Source organism: Theropithecus gelada, chromosome 16 (assembly GCF_003255815.1).
Source record: "Theropithecus gelada isolate Dixy chromosome 16, Tgel_1.0, whole genome shotgun sequence".
Classification (NCBI taxonomy): Eukaryota; Metazoa; Chordata; class Mammalia; order Primates; family Cercopithecidae; genus Theropithecus; species Theropithecus gelada.
Genome location: NC_037684.1, coordinates 40,577,056 through 40,604,297, shown reverse-complemented (window position 1 = coordinate 40,604,297; position 27,242 = coordinate 40,577,056). Strand labels below are relative to the sequence as shown.

The 27,242-nt window shown below is 50.1% G+C and overlaps 1 protein-coding gene across 1 annotated transcript; it reads right to left on the bottom strand.

Moving 5' to 3' along the window:
• Positions 1-4,169: 4,169 nt before the first annotated feature.
• CACNG1 (calcium voltage-gated channel auxiliary subunit gamma 1) lies at positions 4,170-17,846 on the bottom strand. The gene is made up of 4 exons (XM_025362947.1): positions 17,501-17,846; positions 8,392-8,466; positions 5,731-5,868; positions 4,170-4,927 (listed from the first exon to the last, which is right to left on the bottom strand). Exons 1-4 carry the CDS (start codon positions 17,727-17,729, stop codon positions 4,701-4,703), a joined length of 669 nt encoding a protein of 222 aa, XP_025218732.1. The 5' UTR covers positions 17,730-17,846; the 3' UTR covers positions 4,170-4,700.
• Between the last annotated feature and the right edge of the window lie 9,396 nt (positions 17,847-27,242).

Sequence of the window (27,242 nt, the reverse complement as noted above, 5' to 3'; positions counted from 1 at the left end):
GCTTGTGAGTTTCAGCTTGGGATGACGAAGCGTTCTGGAGATGCACGGTGATCAGAGTTGCACAATGTGAGTGTATTTAATGCGACTGAACTCTACACGTAAACGTGATTAAGTTGGTAATTTTACATTATGTATATTTTACCACAGTTCTTAAAAAATCGCACTTAAGTCTGGATCTTGATGAACTAGTTGCTGGTCCTGCCTCTGCTGCCTTCTTTGCCTCAGGGAAGATGATGGATGTAAAAAAGCTGAGAAAGCCTGGGCAACATGGCGAAACCCTGTCTCTTAAAAAAAAAAAAAAAAAAAAAAAATACAGAAATTAACCAGGTGTGGTGGCGTGTGCCTGTGGTCCCAGCTACTCGGGAGGCTGAGACGGGAGGATCACTTGAACCCAGGAGGTCAAGGCTGCAGTGAGCTGAGATCCCTCCACTGTATTCCAGCCTGGATGGTGAGTAAGCCTCTGTCTCAAAAATAATAATAATAAAATAAATAGATACACAAAAAATGCTGAGAAATTGCAAGTGTGACAGGACATCAAGTTGTGCTGGGTGTCAAAATCACGCAGTTCCAGGAGATGAGGTGGGCGGATCACCCGAGGTCAGAAGTTCGAGACCAGCCTGGCCAACATGGCGAAACCCCGTCTCTACTAAAAGTGAAAACATTAGCCTGGCGTGGTGGCGGGTGCCTGTAATCCCAGCTGCTCAGGAGGCTGAGGCAGGAGAATCACTTGAATCAGTGAGGCGGAGTTTGCAGTGAGCTGAGATTGTGCCACTGCACTCCAGCCTGGGCGACAGAGCGAGACTCCATCAAAAAAAAAGAGAAGAAAGAAAGAGAGAGAGAGAGAAAAGGAAGGAAGGAAGGAAGGAAGGAAGGAAGGAGGGAGGGTAGGAGGGAGGGAAGGAAGGAAAGGAAAGGAAAGGAGGAAGGAAGGAAAGAAAGGAAAGAAAGAAAGAAAAAGAAAGAAGAAAGAAAGAAAGAGAGAAAGAGAAAGAAAGAAAGAAAGAAAGAAAGAAAAGAAAAGAAAAGAAAAGAAAAGAAAGAGAAAGAGAAAGAGAAAGAGAGAAAGAAAAAGAAAAAGAAAGAAAGAAGGAAAGAAAGAAAGAAAGAAAGAGTCAGTCACGCAGTTCCAAGCAAGGAGTGAGAAGCCATGGGCTTCTGAGGCCAACCATAGGCTTCAGGGCAGATGGCACTGTTGTTCTGTGGTTGGGCTGTGGGTGGCCTTCAGAGCAGGACCTGCACGGACCCTGAAGTGAGGCCTTCAGTCCCTGGCAAAGCCGACCATTTTCCCCTCTGGACATCCTTCTGGCAAGCAGCATTTGGCAGGTGGGGAGTAAGACGTTTTCCCTCATTGGTTTGGTTGACTCTATTTTGCTTTGCTCCATTGCCTCTTTCTGGGGCAGATGCCAGGATGTGTGGCTCTCTGGCAGACAGCCTCCAACCCTTTGGTTTGCATTGCAGTTCTGGCTGTGCTGAAGTATATCTTAAAAGAGTTAAAAGCCTGGGAAGCCGAATGTATTCTGTTTGGTGGATATTCCATTCAGATGTCTTTTGGGGGCACCAACCCATAGGCACCCATGAGGAAGTAGAAAATGCATGCCAAGGCCCTGGGCACGGTGGCTCACACCTGTAATCCCACCACTCTGGGAGGCCGAGGTGGGTAGATCACCTGAGGTCAGGAGTTTGAGACCATCCTGGCCAACATGGTGAAACCCCGTCTCTACCAAAAATACAAAAATTAGCTGGGTGTGGTGTCAGGCACCTGTAATCCCAGCTACTTGGAAGGCTAAGGCAGGAGCATGGCTTGAACCTGGGAGGTGGAGGTTGCGGTGAGCTGAGATCGCACCACTGCACTCCAGCCTGGGTGACAGAGCAAGACTCCATTGAAAAGAAAAGAGAAGAGAAGAGAAGAGAAGAGAAGAGAAGAGAAGAGAAGGGAGAAGAGAGAGAAAATAGAGAAGAGAAAAGAGAAAAGAAGAGAAAAAAGAGAAGAGAACTGAAAAGAAAAGAAAAAAGGCACGCCAGTCTGATTCTGCTAAAAGTAAAAATAGTAATACAACAATAATATGGGAGCCAGGCATAGTGGCTCACACCTGTAATCCCAGCTACTCCAGAGACTGAAGCAGGAGGACTGCTGGAGCCCAGAAGTTTGAGGCCAGCCTGGGCAGTGTAGCAAGACTCCAATCTGTTAGAAAAAAAAAAAAAAGCAGGCTGGGTGTGGTGGCCTCATGCCTGTAATGTCAGCACTTTGGGAGGCCAAGGCTAGTGGATTGCTTGAGCTGAGGAGTTAGAGACCAGCCTGGGCAACATATTGAAACCCCGTCTCAACAAAAAATGAAAAAAATTAGCTGGGTGTGGTGGCGCATGCCTGCAGTCCCCACTACTTGGGAGGCTGAGGTAGGAGGATCACTTGAGCCTAGGAACTCGAGGCTACAGTGAGCTGTGATTGTGCCACTGTACTCCAGCCTGGGCACTGTACTCCAGAGTGAGACCCTGTCTCAAAAAAGAAAAAACCCGATAATATCAACCTCCAGAATGGTTATCAATGGGAGGAAGTTATCTCTCTTCCTTCTTACTCATAAATTGTGGCCTCAGCTCCCTGGCTGGCCGGGACTGTCATCTTCTGATTCTCCTTTACCTGGAGCAAGTTTATTTCCTGGCTGGATCTTTGCATCTTTGAGTGAGTCTCCTCTGACACCCCTCCTAGCCCAGCCCCCCACCCCTGAGGTACCGCAGGCAAATTGAAAGAATGAACTTCCCCTCAGCTTTCAGATGGGACTAGTAAGGGGTTGATATGTGGGCTGATGTTTGTACAGTTTTTCTCCAGAACAAGGGTAAACACACGTTTTTATACAGGGTCAGATAGTAAATATTTTCAGCATTGCGGGACAGAAGATCTCGGTTGAAACTACTCAATGGTGACGAAAGCAGCCACAGAATGGGTGTGGCTGGGTTCTAATCTAACTTTATTTACAGACATTGAGATGTGAATTTCGTATCATCTTCATATGTCATGAGAGATTCTTCTTCTTTTTATCTTTAAATTATTTTATTTTTATTTTTTGTAGAGATGGAGTCTTGCTATGTTGCCCAGGGTGGTCTCAAACTCCTGGACTCAAACAGTCCTCTTGCCTCAGCCTTCCAAAGTACTGAGATTACAGGTGTGAGCCACGATGCCCAGTTCCTTGATTGTTTTGGGTTTTTTTTTTTTTTTAAATGTTTTGAGATGGAGTCTCACTCTGTTGCCCAGGCTGGAGTGCAATGGCGTAATCTTGGCTCACTGCAACCTCCGCCCCTGCCGGGTTCAAGTGATTCTCCTGCCTCAGCCTGCTGAGTAGCTGGGATTACAGGTGCGCACCACCACGCCTGGCTAATTTTTTGTGTTTTTAATAGAGATGGGGTTTCATCATCTTGGCCAGGCTGGTCTTGAACTCCTGACCTCGTGATCCACCCACCTTGGCCTCCCAAAGTGTTGGGATTTACAGGTGTGAGCCACCGAGCCTGGCTTTTTTTTTTTTTTTTAATTTAATGTTTTGAACAATTTAAAACTGTAAAAACTACCTTTTACTTGTGGGCCATACAGCAAGAGGGGGCAGGCCAGGTGTGGCCAACGGGCCACAGTTTGCCAAACCCTGCCCTAGGAGCATGAACTCCAGTGGGTTCTCCAGGGTGCAAGGCAAAGATCCCATCTGCCAATCATGTCTGAACTCCACTTCGGAAGCTTGGGCAAGTACTGTGGGGCTCTGGAAGGCAGAAGTGTGCAAATCATGGCTCTTCATGCGGCCCTAAGCGTCTAACTGCTAAGCCCTGCTTCCTGATGTTCTTCACAACAGAAATCCAGCATCAGAAATCAGACACTGGCTGGCTGCTTTAGCGCTGCGTTGGCACCAGGTGCGTTGCATGCCAGGCTCTAGAAATAACCCCTCCTATTTTTAACACCCTTGCTTCATCAGAAGGTTTCTAGTTTCTCCCGAAAACAATCTCAGGGCCTAGAGAAACCCTGTCTGAGCTGGAATTCAGAGCCTCTAAGCCACGTGTGTTGCCCTCTTGTCCCCACAAAAGTCCTCAACGTACCCGGGTGACCTGCCTTCCCTTCTCATTCGGCGTCAGGGGGCCCCTGATGTGACCAGGAATCTGAGCAATTTCTATGCAAGGCGCGAGGAAAACGTGAGTTTTCTGAGAGCTTTTTTATTTCAAGCCACAGACAGATTCTACTCAGTTAAAAATGCTTCCCAGGGCTCCTGGAAGCCAAGGAGGGGATGCTGCGCTCACCAGAGAGGGTGTGTTTTATCACTGAGAAAGGGAGGGGCTGGCTATTTACACGGAACACCAAGAACTGGCAAACACAGGTTGTCCCTGCAATGTTCATAAAGGACAACCGGAGGCAGCTTATCAGAGGCTGGTACGGTGGGGACACCTCTGAGCTCCAGGGGAAGTGGGGTCCTTGTAAACACCTGTGCACCTGCTGGCCCTGCCTTTCCCAACTGTGGCCAGATTGAGACTGACATCCTCTTGCTCTATTCCCAGGGGAGCCTGTGGCAGCCCAGAGGAGCTCAGAGAGAGGAAGCAGCCTGCGACTGTGGCAGGGGGCAGATGGGAGCAGGGTGGAGCTAAAATTGCTCCCGCCTCCCCTCTGGAAGGTTCCAGGCTGAGACCTGGCTTCCTGGAGAAGAAGCCTGAGGGTTGCTAGGGCCACAGTAGGGCTAGTGCTCAGGCTCAGCATCCATGCAGGACTCCCATGGGTTCCGGGGCATTCGAGGCAGGGAGAACAGCAGGAGGGCGAGACCACCGAGGAAGAGGAGGACGAAGGCAGCACAGGCGCAGGCGAAGGACCAGGAGTAATAGTACTCGATCCAGACGGTGTCCTCACTGTCAATCATGCGCTTCACCGACTGCCGCATGACCTCTACCGAGACCAGGATGCAGAGACCTGGGGGCGGAGCCAGGTACGCTCAGGGACCGACGGGTGCCTGCCGTTACCCCCAGCCCCAGCCCAGCCTGTGTGCATGGAGGAGGCAGTGACCTTGCCTTGGGGGAAAAGCTGCCTCAAGGCAGGTTCTAACTGGGAGCCTGCAGAGGGATCCATTTGTCCACGCACCACCCTATTCCTGCATCCCTTAGAAGGACGACCACATGGCCGGGTACGGTGGCTCATGCCTGTAATCCCAGCACTTTGGGAGGCTGAGGCAGGAGGATCGCTTGAGGCCAGGAGTTTGAGACCAGCCTGGGCAACATAGTGATGAGCCCTCTGTCTCTACAAAAAATTAAAATGTAATAAAAACTTAGCCAGGTGTGGTGGCGCACGTCTGTAGTCCCAGGTACTCAGGAGGCTGAGGCGGGAGGAACCCTTCAACTCAGGAGTTCGAGGCTGCAGTGAGCTGTGATCGTTCCACTGCACTCCAGCCTGGGCGACAGAGCGAGACCCTCTTCCTCATCCCCCAAGAAAAAGAAAGAAAGGCGACCACGTTTCTTTCCTTCTTCTGTTAATCATTCTCTGGGCCATTTCTTTGGGGCCTTGAGGGTTGAGTCATGGGGAGGAATGGACAGACCAAGCTCTGTCTCCCTCCAGCCCACCTGGGGTCGCTGAGGGCCTGGCCAGGTTTGCCCCTGGATGGGGATGGAGCCTGGGAAATGCCCCCCACCCAAATCCCACGGTGGGCATGAGAGTGGAGCGGAGAATCCCCCACGACATGGTCCCCCCAGTCCGGTGCTCGGGCGGAGCCCCCAGTCTACCTGCAAAAGCGTAGAACATGGACGCGGGCCGCAGCAGGTAGTCCCTCTTCTTCCCGAAGGACAGGAGGACACAGAGGCTGCCCAAGATGACGAAGCCAAGGCTGAAGATGGCGATGGCGGCTGCCGAGATGCTGTACTCTGCAAACACAAGGGACACCCGGCATGCGGCCTCAGTCCAGGAGCTCTCATGGTGGCTGGTTAGGGACCACCCCATACACCACAGTTCCCATTCACACATGAGAAAGCCGACAGCCCCAGGGGCCAAGTCCTTCCCTAAGGCCCACACAGAGCCAGGCTGCCATGGGGCTTCTTCTACCCATGTCTTCCCAGAGCATCAGGCTGCAAGGTCCCCACCGGGGGCAGAGGCGAGAGGCAAGTGGCTGGAGGCCTTTCCAGAGCAGAAACTTTCCTCGAGTGACAGGGCAGGAGGCACTGGGGCGGCGGGTGGTCTGCCTGGGGTTAAGGAGCAAAGGACCACAGGGTGGCTTGTCACGCAGCCCGGTGCACGTGAGGCTCTGCCAGTGTGTGTGGCAGTGTGCGTGTCTGTGTGTGGTTAGTGTGTGTGTTCATGTATGTGCCACATATGTGAGGATCTGTCAGAATGTGTTCGTGTCTGCGTATGGTAGTGTGTGCATGTGTATCTGGGTCTGTCAGTGTGTTGGTGTGTGTGTCACTGTATGTGTGTCTGCATGTGCTAGTGTGTACATGTATCTGTGCATGTTAGTGTCTGTGTCATTGCCTGTGTGTCACTGTGTCTTGTGTCATTGTGTCTCGTGTTTCATTGTGTGTCATTGTGTGTCACTGCATGTCATGTGCGTGTCAATGTACATGTGTGTCAGTGTGTCTCTGTGTCTTGTGTGTGTGTCATTGTGTGTATGTCATGGTACATGTGTCAGTGTGTGTCTCTGTGTCTTGTGTCATTGTGTTGTGTCATTGTGTCAGTATGTGTTTCTGTGTGTCTTGTGTGGGTGTCATTGTGTGGGTGTCATTGTACGTGTGTGTGTCTCTGTGTGTCTGTCTTGTGTGTCATTGTGTCATTGTCTTGTGTGTGTCACTGTCTTGTGTGTGTCATTGTGTGTCACTGCATGTCGTGTGCATGTCATTGTACATGTGTGTCAGTGTGTCTCTGTGTCTTGTGTGTGTCATTGTGTGTATGTCATGGTACGTGTGTCAGTGTGTGTCTCTGTGTGTATCTTGTGTCATTGTGTCAGTATGTGTTTCTGTGTGTCTTGTGTGGGTCTCATTGTGTGGGTGTCATTGTACATGTGTGTGTGTCTCTGTGTGTCTGTGTGTCTTGTGTGTCATTGTGTCATTGTCTTGTGTGTGTCACTGTGTCTTGTGTGTGTCATTGTGTGTCATTGTGTGGTGTGTGTGTCATTGTGTGTCATTGTGTGGTGTCGTGTGTGTCATTGTGTCATTTTGTGTGTCATTGTGTGTAATTGTGTGTGTCATTGTATATGTGTCTCAGTGTGTGTTTCTGTGTGTGCCTGTGTCTTGTGTGTGTAACTGTGTGTGTAATTGTGTCAGTATGTCATGTGTGTCATTTTGTGTGTTATTGTACATGTGTGTCAGTGTGTCTCTGTGTGTGTGCCTTGTGTGTGTCATTGTCTTGTGTATGTATCATCGTGTGTGTCATTGTGTGTGTCATTGCCTGTGTGTCATTGTATGTCTGTGTGTCATTGCCTGTGTGTCACTGTGTGTGTGTCATTGTACATGTGTCAGTGTGTGTGTCTGTGTGTCTGTGTCTTGTGTGTGTCATTGTATGTGTGTATCTGTGTTGTGTGTCTGTGTGTGTCACTGTGTGTGTGTCATTGTACGTGTGTCAGTGTGTGTGTGTCTGTGTCTTGTGTATGTCATTGTATGTGTGTATCTGTGTTGCGTGTGTCTGTGTGTGTCAGTGTGTGTCTCTGTGTCTGTGTCTTGTGTGTGTCATTGTATGTGTGTATCTGTGTTGTGTGTATCTGTGTGTGTCAGTGTCTCTGTGTCTTGTGTGTGTCATTGTATGTGTGTATCTGTGTTGCGTGTGTCTGTGTGTGTCAGTGTGTGTCTCTGTGTCTGTGTCTTGTGTGTGTCATTGTATGTGTGTATCTGTGTTGTGTGTGTCTGTGTGTGTCAGTGTGCGTCTGTGTGTCTACCCACTCACCCTGTGTGCAGCTGTCTGGGCGCGGGCAGGCACAGGTGTGTGTCCCGACAGTGGGTGTGCGTCTGAGCTCTGTGGGTCCTGAAAAGCTCCCAGAGCCCACTGCGCCCTCTCGGTACTTGGGGAGGGATTTCTAGGCCAGGGAGGGACTCAGACTGTCCCTGAAGACTCTAACCATCACATCCCACCAAAAGCCACCACAGGGCCTCTGAGCACTTGTTCCACATCCACAGCTCCCGTCACAACAGCTGCCCTTGGGTAGGAGCTTGCCAGGAAGTGCTGCTTCTGCAAACGCTCCCTGGTCCCGAGGTGTGGAAGCTCTGGGCCCTGGAGATGGAAGGCGGCTACCTGGGGCCTCCGGAGCAGAGAGGTGACAAGGCTGTTGTTCAAATGCACCATGGGCTTCTTCTCATCAGGCCTGAGGAAGTCAGTGCTTTTGCCCCCAATGGCTTTCTGGCCCAGTGATGCATGACACAGAAGTCCCCTCTTGTCACCCCAGCCCCCTTTCCACCCAAGCTCACCCTTCTGAGTAGTGAATTCGAAGATCTCTGAGCTCTCGCCGGGGTTAAAATGCCTGAAGTAGGAACAGTTCTTCTCTGCAAAGGAGGAGACACACTGTGAGTTGAGGGGAGGGACCTGTAGCAAGGACAGAGGCCTGGCAGAGAGTGCGGTGTCATTCTGCTGGGCACGCAGGGGCTCTGGCAGGCTCTCTTCTCCCCAGATCCTTAATCTGGGCTGAAACGTCTGTCTGTGACCCTTAGAACAACATCTCAGTGGAATAATGACGTTGCCTGGAAGGCTGAGAGGTCTTCAGGGAGCTGAGGCTGGATGAGTCCACAGGGCAGACGGCCTATGGGTTCTGCACCCCATTAGGCAGACGGGGTAACCAAGGCCAAGGCTTAAGCCATTTTTCAGGGTGTGCAGGGTGCACAATCACTAAAGAACCAAACAGCAGTCTCCGTGAGGACCGATTCTGCCTCCCCAGGGGACACTGGGCAATGCCTGGGGACATGGTGGTGGTGAGAGGGGTACACCTGGCACCTAGCCGCTAGAGGCCACAGACGCTGCTGAGCATCCTGCAACACGCAGGACAGGCCCTCCCAACATGGAATGATCCAGGCCAAAATGTCAAGAGTGCCAAGGTTGAGAAACCCTGGACCAACCCCAAATCTGGGACTGTTTCTCATCAGAATCCAGGCCCACCCTGGTTCACTGGTGGGACCTGGGAAGCAGTGTTTTTCAAAAGCTTTCTGGGAGAGCCTGATGTGCAGCTGGGATGGGAACCCTGCTCCAGGCCCCTTAAAATGCCCTGCAAAGGGCTTTTTCCGAGTGGCCATTGGAATGGCCTGGACGCAGATGGAACCCTACGAGGGCTGAATGTGACCATCATGTGGTTTCACTGGGTCGCTGGTCTCTGTGAGACAGCCCAGATGAGACCTGCCCCGCAAAGCCGCTTGGCCCACCTGATAATTGTCATAAAAGCTATGGAAAGTCTGTGGGTAGTAGGAACACGAATCTGAATTTGATGAGGGAGAGGGGAGGGGTTCAGCGCAAGGAAATTCATGCTGATTTAAAATATAATTTCACTTCCATTTTTCTCCTTCAGTCTCTCTCTCATAGCTAGGTATACTATAAAATCAAAGGACAGGCTGGGCGCAGTGACTCACGCCTGTAATCCCAGCACTTCAGGAGGCTGAGGCAGGAGAGTTGCTTCAACCTGGGAGGCAGAGGTTGCAGTGAGCTGAGGTCATGTCACTGCACTCCAGCCTGGGTGATGGAGTGGGACTCCGTTTAAAAAAAAAAAAAAAAAAAAAGCACAGTCTGCACAGTCTTATCTCTTCCTAAATCCAGTTTATCTTCTTTGCTCTTGATTTAGGAAGTGGATGAATGGGTTATTTTATATTACGTTTCCTTCAAAAACTAAGTTAGTTTGCTTTTTATTTGTGGAGGCCCTTCATTGATTTCTTTTCCTGTGGGTCAATGACCCTCAAGTAGAAAGACATCTCTTCCTCTAGTTTAGATGGTGTCTAGTTTGTCAATTCATTTGTTCACTTCCAGGCTTCATTTAGATGCTCACAAGGCGGTTGATGGCTAGTTCTTTCTGGAAACGTACCTGCAGTGATGCCAAGGTTTTTTTGGGGGGATGGAGGCCTTCTTTAATCGGACCTAAATCATCTTCTTGCTCCTTAAGCCTGTAGTCTCGTACCATTCCCCTCCTTCCCCCAAAAGTCGGGGCTGCTGCCTCTCCTGAGGCTGAGGAAGGAAATGACCCTGGAGATGGGATGTGGTTTAGCAGCAGTACCCGTTCCTGGCATAAACAGCTTTCTCTGTGCGCTTCTATATTTAAATCACTTTCCTTTTGAACCACATTACCTGGGGTGTCTGACTGCTGGTGGTGATGTCAGAATTGGTGCTCTGCTATTCTCTCTCGGCGTCCGGTGCTATTTTAAAGCATAATGCAGACCTCTTCTATTTGTTAGATTATTAGCTATAGATCTCTTGAATCACTGCTTCGAAATGGCCCATGCTATGTCGTAAGTCTCCATGTGTCTCCCTCTGGACAAAGAAACATTTCTGTTTCCGTTGTATTCTTTAAGAACCAATTTCAGTTGTCAGAATTGACTGAATTCAAGTGTATTTCACCGTCAGCTGCCTCCCTGACTGCTCGAAAGCTGTCAGTTAAAATCCTTCCCAGCGGAGGACCCTGAGATGAGGGCCACGGAGTGCTTTGCTGGAGCACGGCTGTTTGCACCCGGTGGGTTGCTGAGGTGACTCCCGCACAGGTAGCATTTGGCTCGCCAAATCCCCACCAGATAAACGCCAGGCTCTGTGTGGCTGCTGGCTGCTTGGATAGAAATGATCTTAACTCAGACACAGGGGTAGCCTACATGTCTGCAGGAGCCAGGTTGTGAGCTTTTGGGGGGATTGCTTTTCTTTTGGTGGTCCAGGGACAATGCGCCCCCTCCCTCTTCTCCATTAAGTGTCCTCAAATGGAGGGAGGGGGCCTCCAGTGGCTAGGATTCCTTCTCGGGGCATCAGGAAGCCTCAGCTTCACTCTTACATGGCTGAACTAGGGGCCTGAGGACGGATGGACCGACCTGTCCCCTCTCTTGGGCTTAGCACATGAAAAAGGCCAGTGTCTCCTGCCCTGAACCTGGGAGAAACATCCACTCCTGGGCTATGTGGCTGCCCACTGGAGACCATAAACCCTTTCATGGTCCCTGAGGGCCCTGTAGGGGTGGGGGCACGTCAGACCCAGGCCCCATTCAGGATAAATCAGGCCAGGCATCTGCCCATGTCACTCAAGAGGGTGAGGGTCCTGTTCAGATGGACAGACCCTACTACAAGCCCCTTCCCTCCCTGCCCTGTCCCTGGGTCCAGGTGGATATTATTTGGGAAACTGAGCATCCAGGGCAACGTCAAGAGGAAGGACATCTGAGGGGGACCCGTCTTAGTCATGGGGCAAGAGGAGAGGGACTGTGACGGTCCTGTGCAGACTCTGAGCCTTCCTGCCTGTGCCTCTGGGATGTCCCTCTCTGTCCCACTGCCCTGGCTTCCATCACACTTACGCAAAGCTCAGGGATTGCAGCTTTGCTTCTGACTAAGTCAGCAAAGATTCCAATGCCAGGATGATGATCTGGGGTGTTAGGAACTCTGAGGTTGTGCCATTCTCCTTTGTCTCTGCAAATGGCTTATGCTGATTTTAATCTCCTTATTTCTGTAAGACTCAGTGGTTTAAAAATATTAAATGGGGTATTTATTAAAACTGTGGTGAACTCAGCCCTCAGACTTGACTGGGGGATGGAACAGTCTGGCTAAACAAGTGTTCTGGTTAAGGGCATTAGTCACTGTGCAGAACCATGTCTAGTGTGCCAGTTTCGAAGAATTAGAGCAGAAGCCACATTTAGCTCCAAGCTGAACTGGAGTTAATAGGGATCTTTCTCTGATCATTGGAGCAGCTGGTAGCATGAGGGGATGCCTTGGGTTATCACTGAGAATGTATCAGTGTACCAAGTGACAGTCCATGGAGACTTTCATATATTCAAAGGTAATTTGTGGATTTGTCCAAAACCAAAGAAACTGGTACTTTAGGGATGCAAGAAAGCCTCTAACTTGCATTGATGCCAGTGTTGTGTTTAGCCTTTTGGTAAAAGAAGTTCTATCAGCTCCTGACAGTGGTTTTCTGGGCTGTGTCTCCTCCCACACCTCTGATTGAAGAATTTTATAGAATGGGCTGGAGAAATCTCCAAGACCTGACCCTGGAGCTCCAGAGCACTACTCTTCCGTGGGAGAAGCCTGGCTTTGGCCTAGGCCTCTGGCACGGACTCCTGTGAGTGGTGAGGGGAGCCCATGAAATTCCTGGGGTCAGTAGTATCATGCTCTTTCATCCAGTCCCAATTCCTGCACTGAGCGCAGATGGACCAGTAGGGAAAATGGGGCACTAGGCAAAGTGGGCCCTGGGGCAGCCTGCCTCCTTGCCCTAAAGAGGCAGAGCCTGAAAGAAGCAACACTTCACCCAGCCCAAGGGCAGGGGATGGCCTCTCTGTGGGTTCATTTGGACTTTCAGAACACATAGTCTCTCCTATGGGAGAGGCCCCTGCTCTCATTCTGGAGGCATTGGAATTGGTCTTAGATGTTGTACATGGAAGTCCTTCTAAGACTCTTTGGGGGACAGTAGAAAAATTAGACAACTCTTGTGGGGGACAGTAGAAAAATTAGACAACTCTTGCCCACTGAGCCTCCAACATTCTAAGACTAAATGGGACCATGAGAAGTCTCCTCCACTGCACCAGCTTCTGGTCTGGCTACCCTCAAACTATGCCATGTCAAAAGCTGGACTCCTTGTGTTCACTTGGGTCAGAACTTTTAGGAGCTGTGTTTACATGCACAATAGAGGGTGTGGGAAGGAACTGGAGAGAAAGGAGGCTCTGGATTCAAGACTTGGGTGGAGAACCTCTATTTGTTAGCTAGTTAGCCTGGGGAAGGCTATGCTCAGCCTCCATGTTCCTACCTGTAGAATGAGAACCACCTGTAGAATAAGAACCACCTGTAGAATAGGATCCACCTGTAGAATAAGAATCTACTCACTGGGTTGTTGTAAAGTAGTTAATTTATTGACTAAAAAGGTGAATGTTAGGGGTAATCATCTGAGTATGAGTCCTGGCTGCTCTGCTCATCACCTGTGTTACCTTGTCAACTATCTCAACCTCTCAGTGGTTCATTTTCTTTATCCGTAAGATTGGAATGATGATAATAGCATGGCCTTCATGGAGGTTTTTGTGAGGATTAGGTGAGCTAACATATGTATGTCATCCCACCACCTTCTGGACTCCATTGATTTGGGGAAAAATTGGCCGTTCATCTTACTAAGGATTTCTCGTATGTGATGAATTGCTTCTTTCTGTTTTTAAGATCCTCTGTCTCTTTCAACAGTTTGATTATCGTGTGTCTAGGTGTGGATCCCTTAGAGTTTATTCTACCTGGAGTTCATTGAGCTTTACAAATTTGTAGATTTTTAATGTTTTTCATCCAATTTGGGAAGCTTTTGGACATTATTTTTCATATGCCTTTTTTGTTCCTTTCTCCCTTTCCCTCTCCTTCTGGGACTTCCTTTACATACACTTGATGGTGTCCCATAAGTCTCTGAGGCTCTTGTCATTTTTCTTTCTTTTTTTTTTCTATCTGTTCCTCAGACTAACTAATCTCAAATGACTTATCTTAAAGGTCACTGATTCTTTTACCTGCTCAGATATGCTATTGAGCCCCTCTAGTGAATTTCTCATTTTAGTTATCGTACTTTTCAACTCTAGAATTTCCATTTTGTCCTTAAAAATAATTTCTGTCTCTTTCTTGATAGTTTCTATTTCATGAGACATCATTTTCATCTTTAATGCTTTTGATTTTTAAAAAAAGTTCTTTGGATATACTTACTATAGCCAATTTAAAGTTTTTGTCTAGTAAGTCCAATATCTGGCTTCCTTAGGGATCTATCGAGCTCTCCCTGCCCCAGATATGCCCCATATCATTTTAGTTCTTTGCATGTCTTGCGTTTATGTATGTATTTATTTATTTAGAGACAGTCTCGCTGTCCCAGGCTGGAGTGCAGTGGTGTGATCATAGTTCACTGTAGTCTCTAACTCCTGGGATCAAACAATTCCCTCACCTAAGCCTCAGGAGTAGCTAGAATTATAGGCACATGCCACCACTCTTGGCTATTTTGTGGGGTTTGTTTGTTTGTTTGTAGGGACAGGGTCTCGCTATATTGCCCAGTTTGATCTCAAACCTCTGGCCTCAAGCAATCCTCTTGGCCTCCAAAAGTGCTGGGAACACAGGAGTGAGCCACCACACCCAGCCAGTATTTTTTAAACAATATAATGTGGCAACTCTGGAAATCAGTTGTTCCCCCTTCTTGAGGATTTGTTCCTATTGTTTGTTTAGTGACTTTTTGAACTCAGATGGTAAAGTCTGTTTTTTGTCATGTGTGACCACTGAAATCCCTGTTCAATTAGCTTAGTGACCAATTAGAAATTTCCTAAAATGCTTGGCAACAATGACTCCCCCAGTCTTTACTGAGGGGCTCTGTGCATATGACTCACACTCAGGTAAGCCACCCACACCTCTGCCTTAGCTTTCACTTTCTGCTTGAACAGAGCCTTAAGATAAGGCAGAGAGTGCTTAGGGCCTTCTTAGGTCTTTCTTGAGTGTGCATATAGCCTTGTGCATGCGTGTGACCTCCTAGATTCCCAGGAATTTGTTGGAGCTTTTCAAAGCAACCTATGGACATCTCAGTCTCCAGTTTTTTGGTTAGCCTGTTGTTTTCCCAACTGTTATCTACTGCCTCAGACAGCCATGATGTTAAGTAATCATCTCTAATTATGTTCCACAAATGTCCCCAGGGAGAAAGACTCTTTGTACTGGATGAGCTCAGAGTCAGGTCAAACAGAAACAGCTTCTCAAGTGGGGCTTTTCAGGGAATCACCAGACAGGTCAAATCATGACAATGCTCTGGGAATGGGCCTTTGATCCAACCCCATTCTCTCCCCTCCAGAGGCTACTAGGATGCTGATTTTCACTGTGATTATGAACGTTGGTTTGCGAGGTTACCACAGAGCTGGGAAAGGGAATCAGGAATAAGTCAAGTTAAAACACCACAGAACTCACTGGTCCTCCTGAGATTCACCCATTTTTCTTGCTGGACTTTGGTTAATTTCCAGAGTTCTGAAAATGTTGATTCTGACCATTTCCACCAGGCTTCTCATTGCTTTTATGGAGAAGAAGATTTTTGGAAGTTCTTTTTCTCTATCATCTTTTTCGTGATGTCATTCAAAGTTGATACATGTAAAGCATTTACAACAATAGTCGGCACATAGGGTTACATGTATGTGCCATTATTATTGTTGTTGTTGTTAATAATAAATGAGAGGCCACATATGAACCCGCTTCCTCCCTCCAGACAAGAGTGGTCCCAGGGGGCACAAGAAGGGCATATGGGGAAGGAGAAAGATGTCCATTTGCAGAGAAAAGAGAGGGAAAAAGGCAGGAACATACTTTGGAAGATGACTGGGGGAAGGTAGTGCTCAGTGTCACAAGTGTGGGAAGTATGGTTCATAGCTGGTTAGGCTAAGAAGGCAAAGAGATAGATCCTGGTCAGGCTCAAGGCCAAGCAATGCCTGTTGGTCCCCTGTAATTGGTCCAGTCACCTCTCACCAGCCTGTCTCTTCCTTGTGTGGACTCTGCTCACTGCCCAGTCCTCTGCTCTGACTTTAAAAGGCAGATGGTTCCAAGGACGGGTGAACAGGACTGTAACAGCACGTCCCTATGCGCGGTCCCTGAAGAAGCTGCCCTGCCCTGCCCTGCCCTGCCCAGGGGAGTTGGCTGGAGGGATTGCCTGTTTATGGGTGTGCTCAGCAGTCGCCAAGGGGCATGGGCATCCGGGCTATGCGATACCCTGCAAGCACATGGCCACACCTGTCACCCTCAGCCCTGGGACTCGGTGTTTCTATAACAGTTGGGCACTTACGAGTCTTCTGGGCGTCCAGTGGGCGTGAATGAGGGAGGGGATCTCTGGAGCAAGCAGCAGGGAAGGAAGAGGGAGCAGAGATATGGGAGGATGGGGTGTTGGCTCTTTGGTTCACATGCAGACTGCAAGATCTTTGGGGACTCAGCCCTAGTGTCCTTGAAGGACAGGTTTCAAGGAACACCAAAGTCTGGTAAAAGAGGGAATCATCCTGAAAACCAGGTGGGACATCACACTGACATAACCCTGCTCCACTGCCACCGTGGATGGGCGTCTGTAAACCTGGGAAGGGATCTTACATTGCTGAGAGTCAGTCCCATATTTTATACAGGAAGAAGCAGAGGCTGAGATGATCTTTGTCCTCGCTGGATGGTCATTTGAGGGTAATGGGCAATGGTGACTGGATCCCTGGCCGCCTGGTCTCCACGTAGCACCCTTTCCTCTAAAGTGCTGTATTTGCTAAGAATCCAGAAGCCTCGGCATTTGCAGAATAGAGGCTAGTCATGCAACTACCAGGTACTCCTGAAAAGGAGCTTACCTTCGACATGTGGTTCGGTCACATGGTAGGAAATCGAGGAATACGCTTAAATTACAGGGTGAGGAAATGCTTTGTAACTCTGACAGGGTCTGAGCTAAGGGAGGATGCATAATGGACTGACATCCTGACAAAAGGGCGGGTGGAGGCCAGGCACGGTGGCTCATGCCTGTAATCCCAGCACTTCGGGAGGCCAAGGCAGGTGGATCACCTGAGGTCAGGGGTTCAAGACCAGCCTGGTCAACATGCCAAAACCCCGTCTGTACTGAAAGTACAAAAATTAGATGGGTGTGGTGGCGCATGCCTGTAATCCCAGCTACTGGGGAAGCCAAGGCAGGAGAATCACTTGAGTCCAGGAGGAGGAAGTTGCAGTGAGCCAAGATTGTACCACTGCATTCCAGCCTGGGCGACAGAGCAAAACTCTGTCTCAAAAAAAAAAAAAAAAAAAAAAAAGGTAGGGGCAGGTGGCTCACCCACAGCCACGTCCTGCTTCACAAGCATTCAACCTGTGCAGCTTCTCCAGGCCCAGGGCCCACAAGGGTCCATGCTTGGATTCATGTGCTGCTATTGCTGCCTTGAAATCCTTGGTAATTTGGAGCAAGGAACCCTGCATTTTCATTTTGCACAGGACCCTGCATATTCCATCGCCTGTCCTCTCTCCTCCCCTGCCTTGAGGCCAGGGACAAACCTGCCAGCTCCATGGTTTCCCCCAGCCTGAGGACACAGAGCCACCCAGCATGTCTTTGCAGGGAGAGAGTGACCAGATGGAGCCCAGAAGTCCCTGGGCTGGTACAGCTGCGGTTCCTGTCTTGAGCTTGCCCAGCTCTCTGTTCTGGGCGAAAAGCCCCAAGGTCCAGCCAGACAGAAATAGCTGGGACAAACGCCCTCGTCTTACAACCCAGCCCCAGCCACCAGCACAGCACATGCAATTCAGATCTTCTTCCCTGGGAAGAAAGGGCTGGGCGGCTGCCCTATCTCTAGCCTGAGAAACCTGCCTTCCTTGGCATGGGCAAATTTGTCCGGGGGACGACGGGGAAGGGCGGGAGGTGGGGATCGGGACGGAGGGTGGGTACGTTACCCCCGGGCAGGGTGATGGGCCCGCAGGTCTTGCTGTCGTCCATGGGGATGCGCTTGGTACAAATCCGCCAGAGGCCGAAGTGGGCCGCCTCGCAGGTGGTGTTGTGGTGCTCCATGTGGGGGCTCAGCACAGCCCAGTGGTCAGTTACCACGGCCGTCATGGCCAGCACGATGCCTGCCAGGATGCAGAAGAGGGTCACGCGGACCTTCAGCGTTTTGGTCTGGGACATGGTGGTCGCCGAGGCGTAGGTGCCCTGGGCAGGGTCCGGCGGCTGCGTCTCCTCGGGCAGGTGACAGCCGAGCTGGGGGGTGGCGGTGGTTGTCGAGTTGGGAGTGGCCACTAAGTTTAGTGTGCCTGGCTGAGCCAGAGTGGGCTGGCCTTGGGGCTGAGGGACGCGGGACGTGCTGAGCAGCTGCCCAGACGTGTCAGGGGCCTGAGGAAGGCTGCTATTAATGCCCCTCTCCAGGCGTGGCACCGGGGACGGCTTCTGCTCAGGTTTCAGGGCTGTCTGCCCCTCTGGGAGCCAGAAATACCCCGGTGGGGGGCGGGGTAAGGAGAGAAGGCTCTGGATGGTGGATTGAGGCCTCTATGGAGTAGCAGCTCAGGGTGCCTGAGTTGGGAGGGGGCGAGGGGTGGGCAGCAGGGCCCCAGGGGTGGGGATCTGTCTGCTCTGGGCTGATGGGAAAGGGCACCCCAGGCCAGGGGAGGAGACCAGGAGCTGCAGGCTGCACGGCCGTCCCGGGTTCCCACAGGGTAAGCCTACTACCGGCGGGGCAGTGAGTAGGTTCTCATCCTGGAATCTGGGGGGCCTCGGATTCTGTCTAGGGACATCCCAGGGACCCCGTCCGGGGCCTGTGGAGTCCACCTGTCAGGCAAGCGTTTTAGCCACAAACCCCACAGCATCCCCCAAACCATAGGAAGATTTTAGGTGGTTCCCAGGCCTGGCCTTACCCAACTCTGATCCCTCCACGAGAACATTACTTCCTTTTCAATTCTCTTTCCATCCCCAAAACTGGGTCCAGAGCAGAGCTCCGTTCGAGGTCAGTGTCATGACTGCCCGCAAAGTGTCCTCTGAAACAAAGCGAGAACGGCCTGAAGAGGACGAGGAATCCTGCTGGACTTGGTGGTTCTGTGTTCAGGGCACTGTGTTTGGTTTTGCCGTCTACTAACAGCAGGTGATAACGATTTTCCAGTTACGTTTTAATTTGCAAAATATGTGTGTGAGTGAAAAAGAACGAATAGGTTGATTTATAGGGGATCATCAGGAGCTCATGGGTGTGCGGATACGGCAGAGAACACAGAAAGCCTGGGATCGACCACCCTCTGAGGGTCCTGTGCACCTGCCTGGCCCCCAGGCCTGTTCCCGAGGCTGCGGCCTCTACGTCTCTCCTGGGTTGTGCCATCTCTCCCTTCTCAGCTCACTGGGTGGCCCTTTTTGGGTGTAGCCGAGAGGCTGATGCATGATCAGGAATAGCCTCCTGAGCTGGGTGGGGCCTTGAACTTCAAAATTCTTGCCTCAGATTGACACGATTTACAGAGACTCTGCCCATGTGGACAGAAACATTTCAGCCTCCAGCCTTGGAATCACAGGAAGTTCATGATGATGATAATAGGAGCAGTGGCTCATCTTCAGTGAGTGCTTACTATCTACCAGGCACTCTGCTAAGCCTTCATCCATCATCGCAGGTACTCTTCACACCAAATCCACAAGGGGACTGTGGCTGTTTTTGCCATTTCACAGTAACACAACTGTTACTGCCATTTCACAGACAAGGACATGGACACTCAGAGACGTGAAGTCACTTGTCTAAGGTCACACAGCGGGAAAATGAGGAAGCCAGGTTTCAGGACCCAGAGCCCAAAGTCTTAACCAATGGTTAGAACTGGGAAGAAGCTTGAAGATCTATTGTGACAGATTAGGAATCTGCAGCCCAGAGAGGAGACATGACGAACCAGGACCACCTGGTGAACAGCCCCGAGGCTGAGCTGAACCCTCGTGTCTCCAGCCACAGGCTCGTGCTTATTGTAGTTCCATCCAAACGTTCATATTTTTAAAGTCAGTCTCTCATCCATATTACAATCTCCCGAGAGCTTCTCTCCCTACTGTTCTCATCTCTGCTTCCCTTCCTCCCTGTCCCCCCGCCTCTGTGTTCCCAGTGGGTGCTAATCCATCACAACTGACTGATCACTGACTGATTGTTGACATATGCCGCCGCCCCTGCTTCAGCTCGCGGAGAAACTGCCTGTCACCAGGTGGGTGGACCATCTCCATGGGGAGCTCCCAGAACCTGGGACATGGCCGCAGTCTCTGAGCCCTCTCTTGTTGCTTGTGGGGGCCCAGCTTCAGGATCCTGGCACCTGGGGATCTCAGGGGGTGCTGGACAGCTTGAGCAGACCTACTGAGTGCCAGGCACAAAGCAAAGCAGTAGCTGGGGAGCCAGAATAGGGTTCCAGTGTTTTAAGACAGAATATCTAGAAAGAAGCTATTTAATTTTAGCACTACAAGTAAATACAGTGTCGCTGGAAGAATAAAAGTGTCTTTTGAATTTCCTGGTGTGGTGGGTGTGGGTGCCCTAAGCTCTTTGGTGCCAAGAGCCTCTGACGGCCTTGGAAAGCACCCTGAAAGGGCCCAGCCCACAGGGTGCACCCAGCACCAGCCATGATGATATTGCAGGCCCTTCAAAGATGCCAGGTCTCGGCGGGGACAGCAACCAGGAACTTCTGCTGCTCTTTCCCTCGGTGGGGGGCAGGTTTGTGCCCCATGCAGGGGTCCAGAGTCCTCCGCCCCAGTGCAGTGAAAGCATTAAAGATTGATGGCCTCTGCCTTTTGAAGTCATCTTTGTGTAAGTCGCACCACGAGGCCAGCAGCTGCAGCTACTGCAGGCAGATCCACTTTCTCTCCCCTGTTTACTAAAAGCTCCCTCAAATACACCTTTTCTGCTCACAGAGGCACTGCCGCGCTGCCTGCCTGGTTCCCCAAGAGCCTGGCAGGGCCAGGAAAGGACTTCAGTATCCACAGGCATTTGCTGAGAGTTGGGCAGGGCAACATCCATGTCCTCCCCCCAGATCTCACCCTTTCCAGGGCAGCAGGGAGGAGAGCATCTCAGGGAGGCAGCATGTGAGAGGGGGACCAAGCTAGAGGGTGATGGAGCCGGCCAGCCCTGAGCAAATCCCTGCACTGCTTGGTTCCAGCTGTGCAGCTTCCAGCAAGTCATTAGCCTTTCTAAGCTGCCCTTTGTAAAATGAAAGCAATGGGCCTGGCTGTGGAGAGGGTAGAAGGACAGGAGGGAGTGCACTGGACCAGCTTAGCCATGGTAGGCACTATGGGCTGCATCATGTTTTCCCCAAGTTCATAGGTTGAAGCCTAACCCCCAGTGTGATGGTGTGTGGAGATGGGGTCTTTGGGAGATAATGAAATGAGCTCATGGAGGTGGGGGCTTTGTGATGGGAGTAGTGTCTGTATTAGTCTGTTCTCACACTGCCGAGACTGGTAATTTACAAAGGAAAGAGGTTGAATGGACTTACAGTTCCACATGGCTGGGGAGGCCTCACAATCATTGGTGGAAGATGAAGAAGGGGCAAAGGCACATCTTACATGGCGCCAGGCAAGAGAGCACATGCAGGAAACTGCCCTTTATAAAACCATCAGATCTTGTGAGATTTATTCACTATCATGAGAACAGCAGAGAAAAAGACAACCTCATGATTCAGTTACCTCCCACTGGGTCCCTCCTGTGACATGGAATTATTACAATTCAAGATGAGATTTGGGTGGGGACACAGAGCCCAACCGTAGCAGTGTTCTCATAAGAGGAGACCGGAGAGAGGCCGTCATGCATTTAATAGAGTATTGAGTACTTGATTCAGCACAGGACATAATGGTAAGAAATCAATCACCCTGGATGCCTGGCACTCACAGTGTTGTGGGAAATTTGGGGGGCTCCTTTCCTGTTCTGTTCTTCAGATGTTGATGCTTACTTGCACCCCTGAGATATTTTTATCCTATCCACACCAGCCCAATTCCCTTTGGTTTTACAACCCCACTCTGCCAGCTTCCAATTCTGGCAGCTTTTTCCGACTGCCCTGATCACAGTGGCCTCTTCCCTCCCTGTTGATTCAGGACCCTCCTGAGGCCTCCAGAACATACAGGCCAGCCAGGGCTTGGGCCATAGTTAAGTTGGGGCACAATAAGGCCCACGCTGGGACTTCTGCCCTGCCAAGCAGAAGAAGAACCACTCCCTGCCCTTGAGGAGTCCACAAATTGTTAGGGCAGCTGAGACTGTACTGGGAGGGGCTGTGGGGTCTCCTGGGACAGAACTCAGCCTGCTTGGAGAGGTGTGGAGAGGAGGAGCTCCAGGCAAGACATGGGCCCCTCGGGAGGCTTGAGCCCGCAGCCAGGGTTCTCAAAGTGCACCCTGTACATACGTGCAAGAGGAGAGAAGGCAGCCTGTGATTTAAATACTTTTTTTTTTTTTTTTAATTAAGACGGAGTCTTGCTCTGTGGCCCAGGCTGGAGTGCAGTGGCGCAGTCTCAGCTCACTGCAAGCTCCGCCTCCCAGGTTCACACCATTCTCCTGTCTCAGCCTCCTGAGTAGCTGGGACTACAGGTGCCTGCCACCATGCCAGGCTAATTTTTTTTGTATTTTTTAGTAGAGATGGGATTTCACTGTGTTAGTCAGACAGTCTCGATCTCCTGACCTCGTGATCCGCCTGCCTCAGCCTCCCAAAGTGCTGGGATTACAGGCGTGAGCCATCGCGCCTGTAAAAGTCATTTAAAGACTTTTATGTTTCTTTTTTTGAGATGGAGTCTCCCTCTCTCACCCAGGCTGGAGCGCAGTGGTGTGATCGCAGCTCACTGCAATCTCCGCCTCCCGGGTTCAAGCAATTCTTTTGTCTCAGCTTCTCAAGTAGCTGGGATTATAGGCATGTACTACCACACCCAGCTAATTTTTGTATTTTTGGTAGAGACAGGGTTTCACCATATTGGCCAGGCTAGTCTCGAACTCCTGACCTCAAGTGATCTACCCGCCTCGGCCTCCCAAAATGCTGCAATTACAGGTGTGAGCCACCACGCCTGGCCTAACGATTTTCATATTTCTTTTCATGAGGATCTGGATTATATCATTAATATTATTTCTTTAGGTCAAGATCAAATTAAAAGTGGTAATTTAAAGAAAAAGATGAAGCAAGTAATTGTACAGGTGGCACCTAGGATGTGGCAAGCATCATGCCAGTGTCCCAGGGTGGCTGCTGTGTGGAGCACGCAGCTGTCAGGGAAAGCGCATGTCCTTTCTGGAAGTGACAGTCATAGACTGGAACCCCAGCTTTGCTGTTGACTGTGTGTGTGCCTTGTGAGAGATGGGTCACCTTTCTGAGCCTGTTTCTTGCTCACAAAGAAGGGAGGATCATAACTACCTTGTGGGGTTATAGCGAGAATTAAATGCAGTAATGTATGTGTGCACGTGTAGACTGTGATGTACGTTACTTCACAAGAAGCTTTGTGGGACTCTGAGAGGGCTGGACACCTGCAGTGTTGGTGCCCATGGCTTGGGCAGCAGCAGGAAACATCTTGTTGAGCAGGTCAGAGTCAAAAGATAACGATGATGATTTTCTAGCCAAGCAAATAGAAGTTTGATGAGAACATGCAAATCCCCATTGACTGTCCGCCTCACTACTCTCACTCTGGGAGTGCTTCTGGAGAAATCTGATGATGACAGTGGTTCCTGCAGAATGGGTAGTGATGGAGCTAGGGAAATATTATTTTGTGACTGTTGTTGTCATTCATTCATTCATCAAACACTTACTGATCACTGTAGGGCTATTAGAATGTGAATAAGACATCGAGTCTGCCCTCTAGGAGCCCACAGTCTGGTGGGAAAGTCAGGCATCAACTAACATGAGTCTGCTCTGATGGATAGCAGAGGGCATGCTGGGAACATTGGTGTTCAGTAAAGGGTTAATTCAGCAGGCCTGGGTTGTCCAAACCCTACACATTCCAGAGAGAGAACTGGCCCTTAACTGGCTCTTGGGAGATAACTTCTATGCCCTTGGAATACTCTACCTGATAAGAGTGTTTTTGCCTAGCCGGAGTCTTGGACCACACCAGATAGTTTAGGCTAACAATGTGATTGATGGTAAGGGCGTTGGACCACCTCAGATAGTTTGACCTCTGGGATGGGGGAATGAATACTGAGTAGCTAAGGTCAGTCACATAGGCACCGATCCTCAATAAAAAACCTGAACACCAAGTCTCATCTCAGAGGAGCTTCCCTGGTTGGTGATACTTTTTGCATGTTGTCACACAGCACTGCTGGGAGAATGAAGTCTGTTCAACTCCCTTGGGAGAGACGACTGAAAGCCCACACCTTGTCTCTCTTGAACTCTGCCCTCTGCACCCCTTTCTTGTGCTGATTTTAATCTGGATTCTCTCACTGCAGTAAACTGTAACCATGAGTATAACAGCTTTTCTGAGTTCTGTGAGTCCTCCTAGTGAATCATTAAGACCACTCGAGGGCAGCCTTGGGGACCCCTGGCCCACTACCGTAGGTAGAGTGACACTGGAGGGGGTAGTCAGGAGACCTCATGGGCAAAATGGAGGCTGAGTGGGGTGAGGACAGAGGAAGGAAGGACCAGCTGGCAGGGGAAGAGCAGGTGTGGAGGTTATGGGGAGGAGGAGTCCAGACTCTAAACTGCGTAAGTGATTAGGTCTGGGTAGGTGCAAGGGAGGCAAGGGGGGAACAGAGAGATGTGGCTGGAGAGATGAGTAGGGATCAGACCTTGCAGAGCCCGACAAACCATATCAGAAAATAGCGTACCTTTGTTCTAAGAGTAGCTGGAGCTGCAGAAGGTTTTCTGTTTGTTTGGTTTTTGTTTTGTTTTGTTTTGAGACAGAGTTTCACTCTGTCACCCAGACTGGAGTGGGGCGATCTTGACTCACTGCAACCTCCACCTCCTGGGTTCAAGCAATTCTCCCATCTCAGCCAGGACTATGGGCACCTGCCACCATGCCTGGCTAATTTTTGTGTTTTTTGGTAGAGATGGGGTTTTGCCATGTTAGCTGGTCTTGAACTCCTGGCCTTGAGCAATCCACCCACCTCGGCCTCCCAAAGTGCTGGGATTACAGTGTGAGCCACCGTGATCAGCGTGCAGAGGGTTTTAAACAGAGCATTGATGTGTCTACATCTGCCTGGATGATATAGTTTGACTGAGTCCCCACCCAAATCTCATCTTGAATTGTAATCCAAATTGTAATCCCCACATGTCAATCCAAATTGTAATCCCCACATGTAATCCCCACAGGGTGGGAGGTGATTGGATCATGGTTTTCCTTCATGCTGTTCTCATGATAGTGAGGAAGCTCTCATGAGACCTGGTTGTTTGCTAAGTGTCTGGCACTTCCTCCTCCTCCTCTCTCTCTCCTGCTGCCTTGTGAGGAGAGTACTTGCTTCTCCTTCACCTTCTACCATGACTGTAAGTTTGCTGAGGCCTCCCCAGCCATGTGGAACTGTGAGTCAATTAAACCTCTTTCCTTTATAAATTACCCAGTCTCAGGTAGTATCTTTATAGAAGTGTGAAAATGGACTGATACTCTGGACCAGCAGCAATGCAGGCAATAGAAGGGGTTGAGATGGAATAACAAAAGCATGAATGAAGACAGAGATGGCAGTGGGAACCAAAGCAGGAAGGGGTCTACTGGGAAGATCCACACGTGGGAGACCCAAAGGGATTTGGTGAGAGACTAAACATGGAAGGAAGGAGTTGGGATTTCAGACTCGGAGGCCTGGGTGGACAGTGATGCTACTGACAGATGAGATGAACTGGAGGAGAAAAGACTGAGTGTTCAGGAGATGGGTTCGGGCTCAGGCACTGTATTCGTTAGATACAGGCCATGCTGCTATCGCAATGAGACCCCCAAAGGCAGCTTAACTAGGCAGAAGCATGGCATGCTTCTCTTTCAAGCACAGTCTGGCTGGCAGGGTGATTGTCTCCATCCAGTCATTAATGGAACACGGGTGCTTCCTGTCTTGTTGCTCCACCATGCTCTGGGGTATCATCCTCGTGTGCAAGGCCAGGGTCACTGACATGGCAGCTCCAGACCACAAGAAGGGGGAAAGAGTGGGAGTTCAAACCAAACAATTTCCTTATAAACAGCGGACACACCAGTTGCACAAAACACTTAAATTGTTGAGAACTTTGACCATCTCCAAGGGCCCTGGAGATTAGCTGGGTGGCCATTTAGCCAGCTAAAGGTCTCTATTTCCATGGAAGAGGGGAGAACAGATTTTGGGAGACAAGGGCAGTCTGCTGCAGACACACCAGGAGGAGATCTGGAGATTGGGGAAGGATCTGAGTTAGACATGTGGACTTGGTGGTAGTTGTAATAGTGAGAGGGAATGAGGTTACTAAGGGGAAGTGATGAGGTAAAGAGGAGAGGAGCTCCAAGAGTGGAATCCAGGAGTTCTGTGGCCTAAGATGTAAGGATACAGAATGGAAACCAAGCCAGCAAAGGAGAGGAGGAGAAGGCAGAGAAATAGAGGAAACCAAGAGGGTAGTGTGTGAGAGGTCAGGAGCAGAGGACATCTCTAGAAGGCAAGAGTGGCTGATAAGTTTTGGCACTATAGAGGTCAAGACAGAAACATGTCCATTGGTTTTGACAACTGGCAGGTAAAAAAATCAAGGCAGACTGTAGTAAATTGAGGAGTGAAATGGGAGGCGAGGAAGGGTAGACAACACGTTTAGACATTTTTGTGAAGTGCTCAGCTTGGAAGGGAAGGAGAGGCATGAGGGAAATTTGGTATTTGCTGTGTTTTTTAGTTTTTGTTTTTGTTTTTGTTTTTTAGATGGAGTCTAACTCTGTCACCCAGGCTGGAGTGCAGTGGCATGATCTCGGCTCACTGCAAACTCTGCCTCCTGGGTTCACACCATTCTCCTGCCTCAGCCTCCTGAGTAGCTGGGACTACAGGCACCCACGACCATGCCTGGCTAATATTTTGTATTTTTAGTAGAGACAGGTTTTCACCGTGTTGGCCAGGATGGTCTCGATCTCCTGACCTCGTGATCCGCCTGCCTCAGCCTCCCAAAGTGCTGGGATTACAGGCGTGAGCCACTGTGCCCGGCCTGGTATTTGCTGTTTTAAGACAGAAATGCAAGATTCTAGGGGAGGGGATGGGGATGACCAGACCTCAAATGAAAGGGCTGGCGATGTACAGGAAGAGGGGGTGACCTCCCCCACCAGGATGAAAAGGACCAAGCAAGAGATGAGTCATGAGGGAAACCAGTCTACAGGTGGTGGAGGGGTGGGGAGGTAAGGGGATTGCCATCTAAAGACTTCTGTTTTCTTGGTGACCTCAGAGGTAGGGCCAAATGGCTGAAAGTAGGAGATGGAAATGATGGGTGGAGGGTTTCGTGGAGGTAGTGAGAGTGTGAAATAGCTGTTGTGAGTATTGGGGTGTCCACTGACAAGGGCTGTTTTAGTCTGTTCTCATGCTGCTACTAAAGACATACCGAGACTGGGTAATTTATAAAGGAAAGAGATTTAATGGACTCACAGTTCCACATGGCTGGGGAGGCCTCACAATCATGGTGGAAGACAAGGAAGAGGAAAGCGATGTCTTACATGGTGTTAGGCAAGAGAATTTGTGCAGGGGAACTCTCATCTATAAAACCATCAGATCTCATGAGACTTATTCACTATCACGAGAACAGTACGGGAGAAACTCCCATGATTCAATTATCTCCACCT

Bases quoted from the DNA above. Each gene is read 5' to 3' on its own strand.
- CACNG1 (XM_025362947.1), bottom strand. From the start codon at position 17,729: ATGTCCCAGACCAAAACGCTGAAGGTCCGCGTGACCCTCTTCTGCATC. The intron at 5,869-8,391 runs GTGAGCTTGGGT...TTGTGTTTGCAG, and splicing joins CGAATTCACTACTCAGAAGG to AGTACAGCATCTCGGCAGCC. The intron at 4,928-5,730 runs GTAGACTGGGGG...CTCCGCCCCCAG, and splicing joins CATGTTCTACGCTTTTGCAG to GTCTCTGCATCCTGGTCTCG.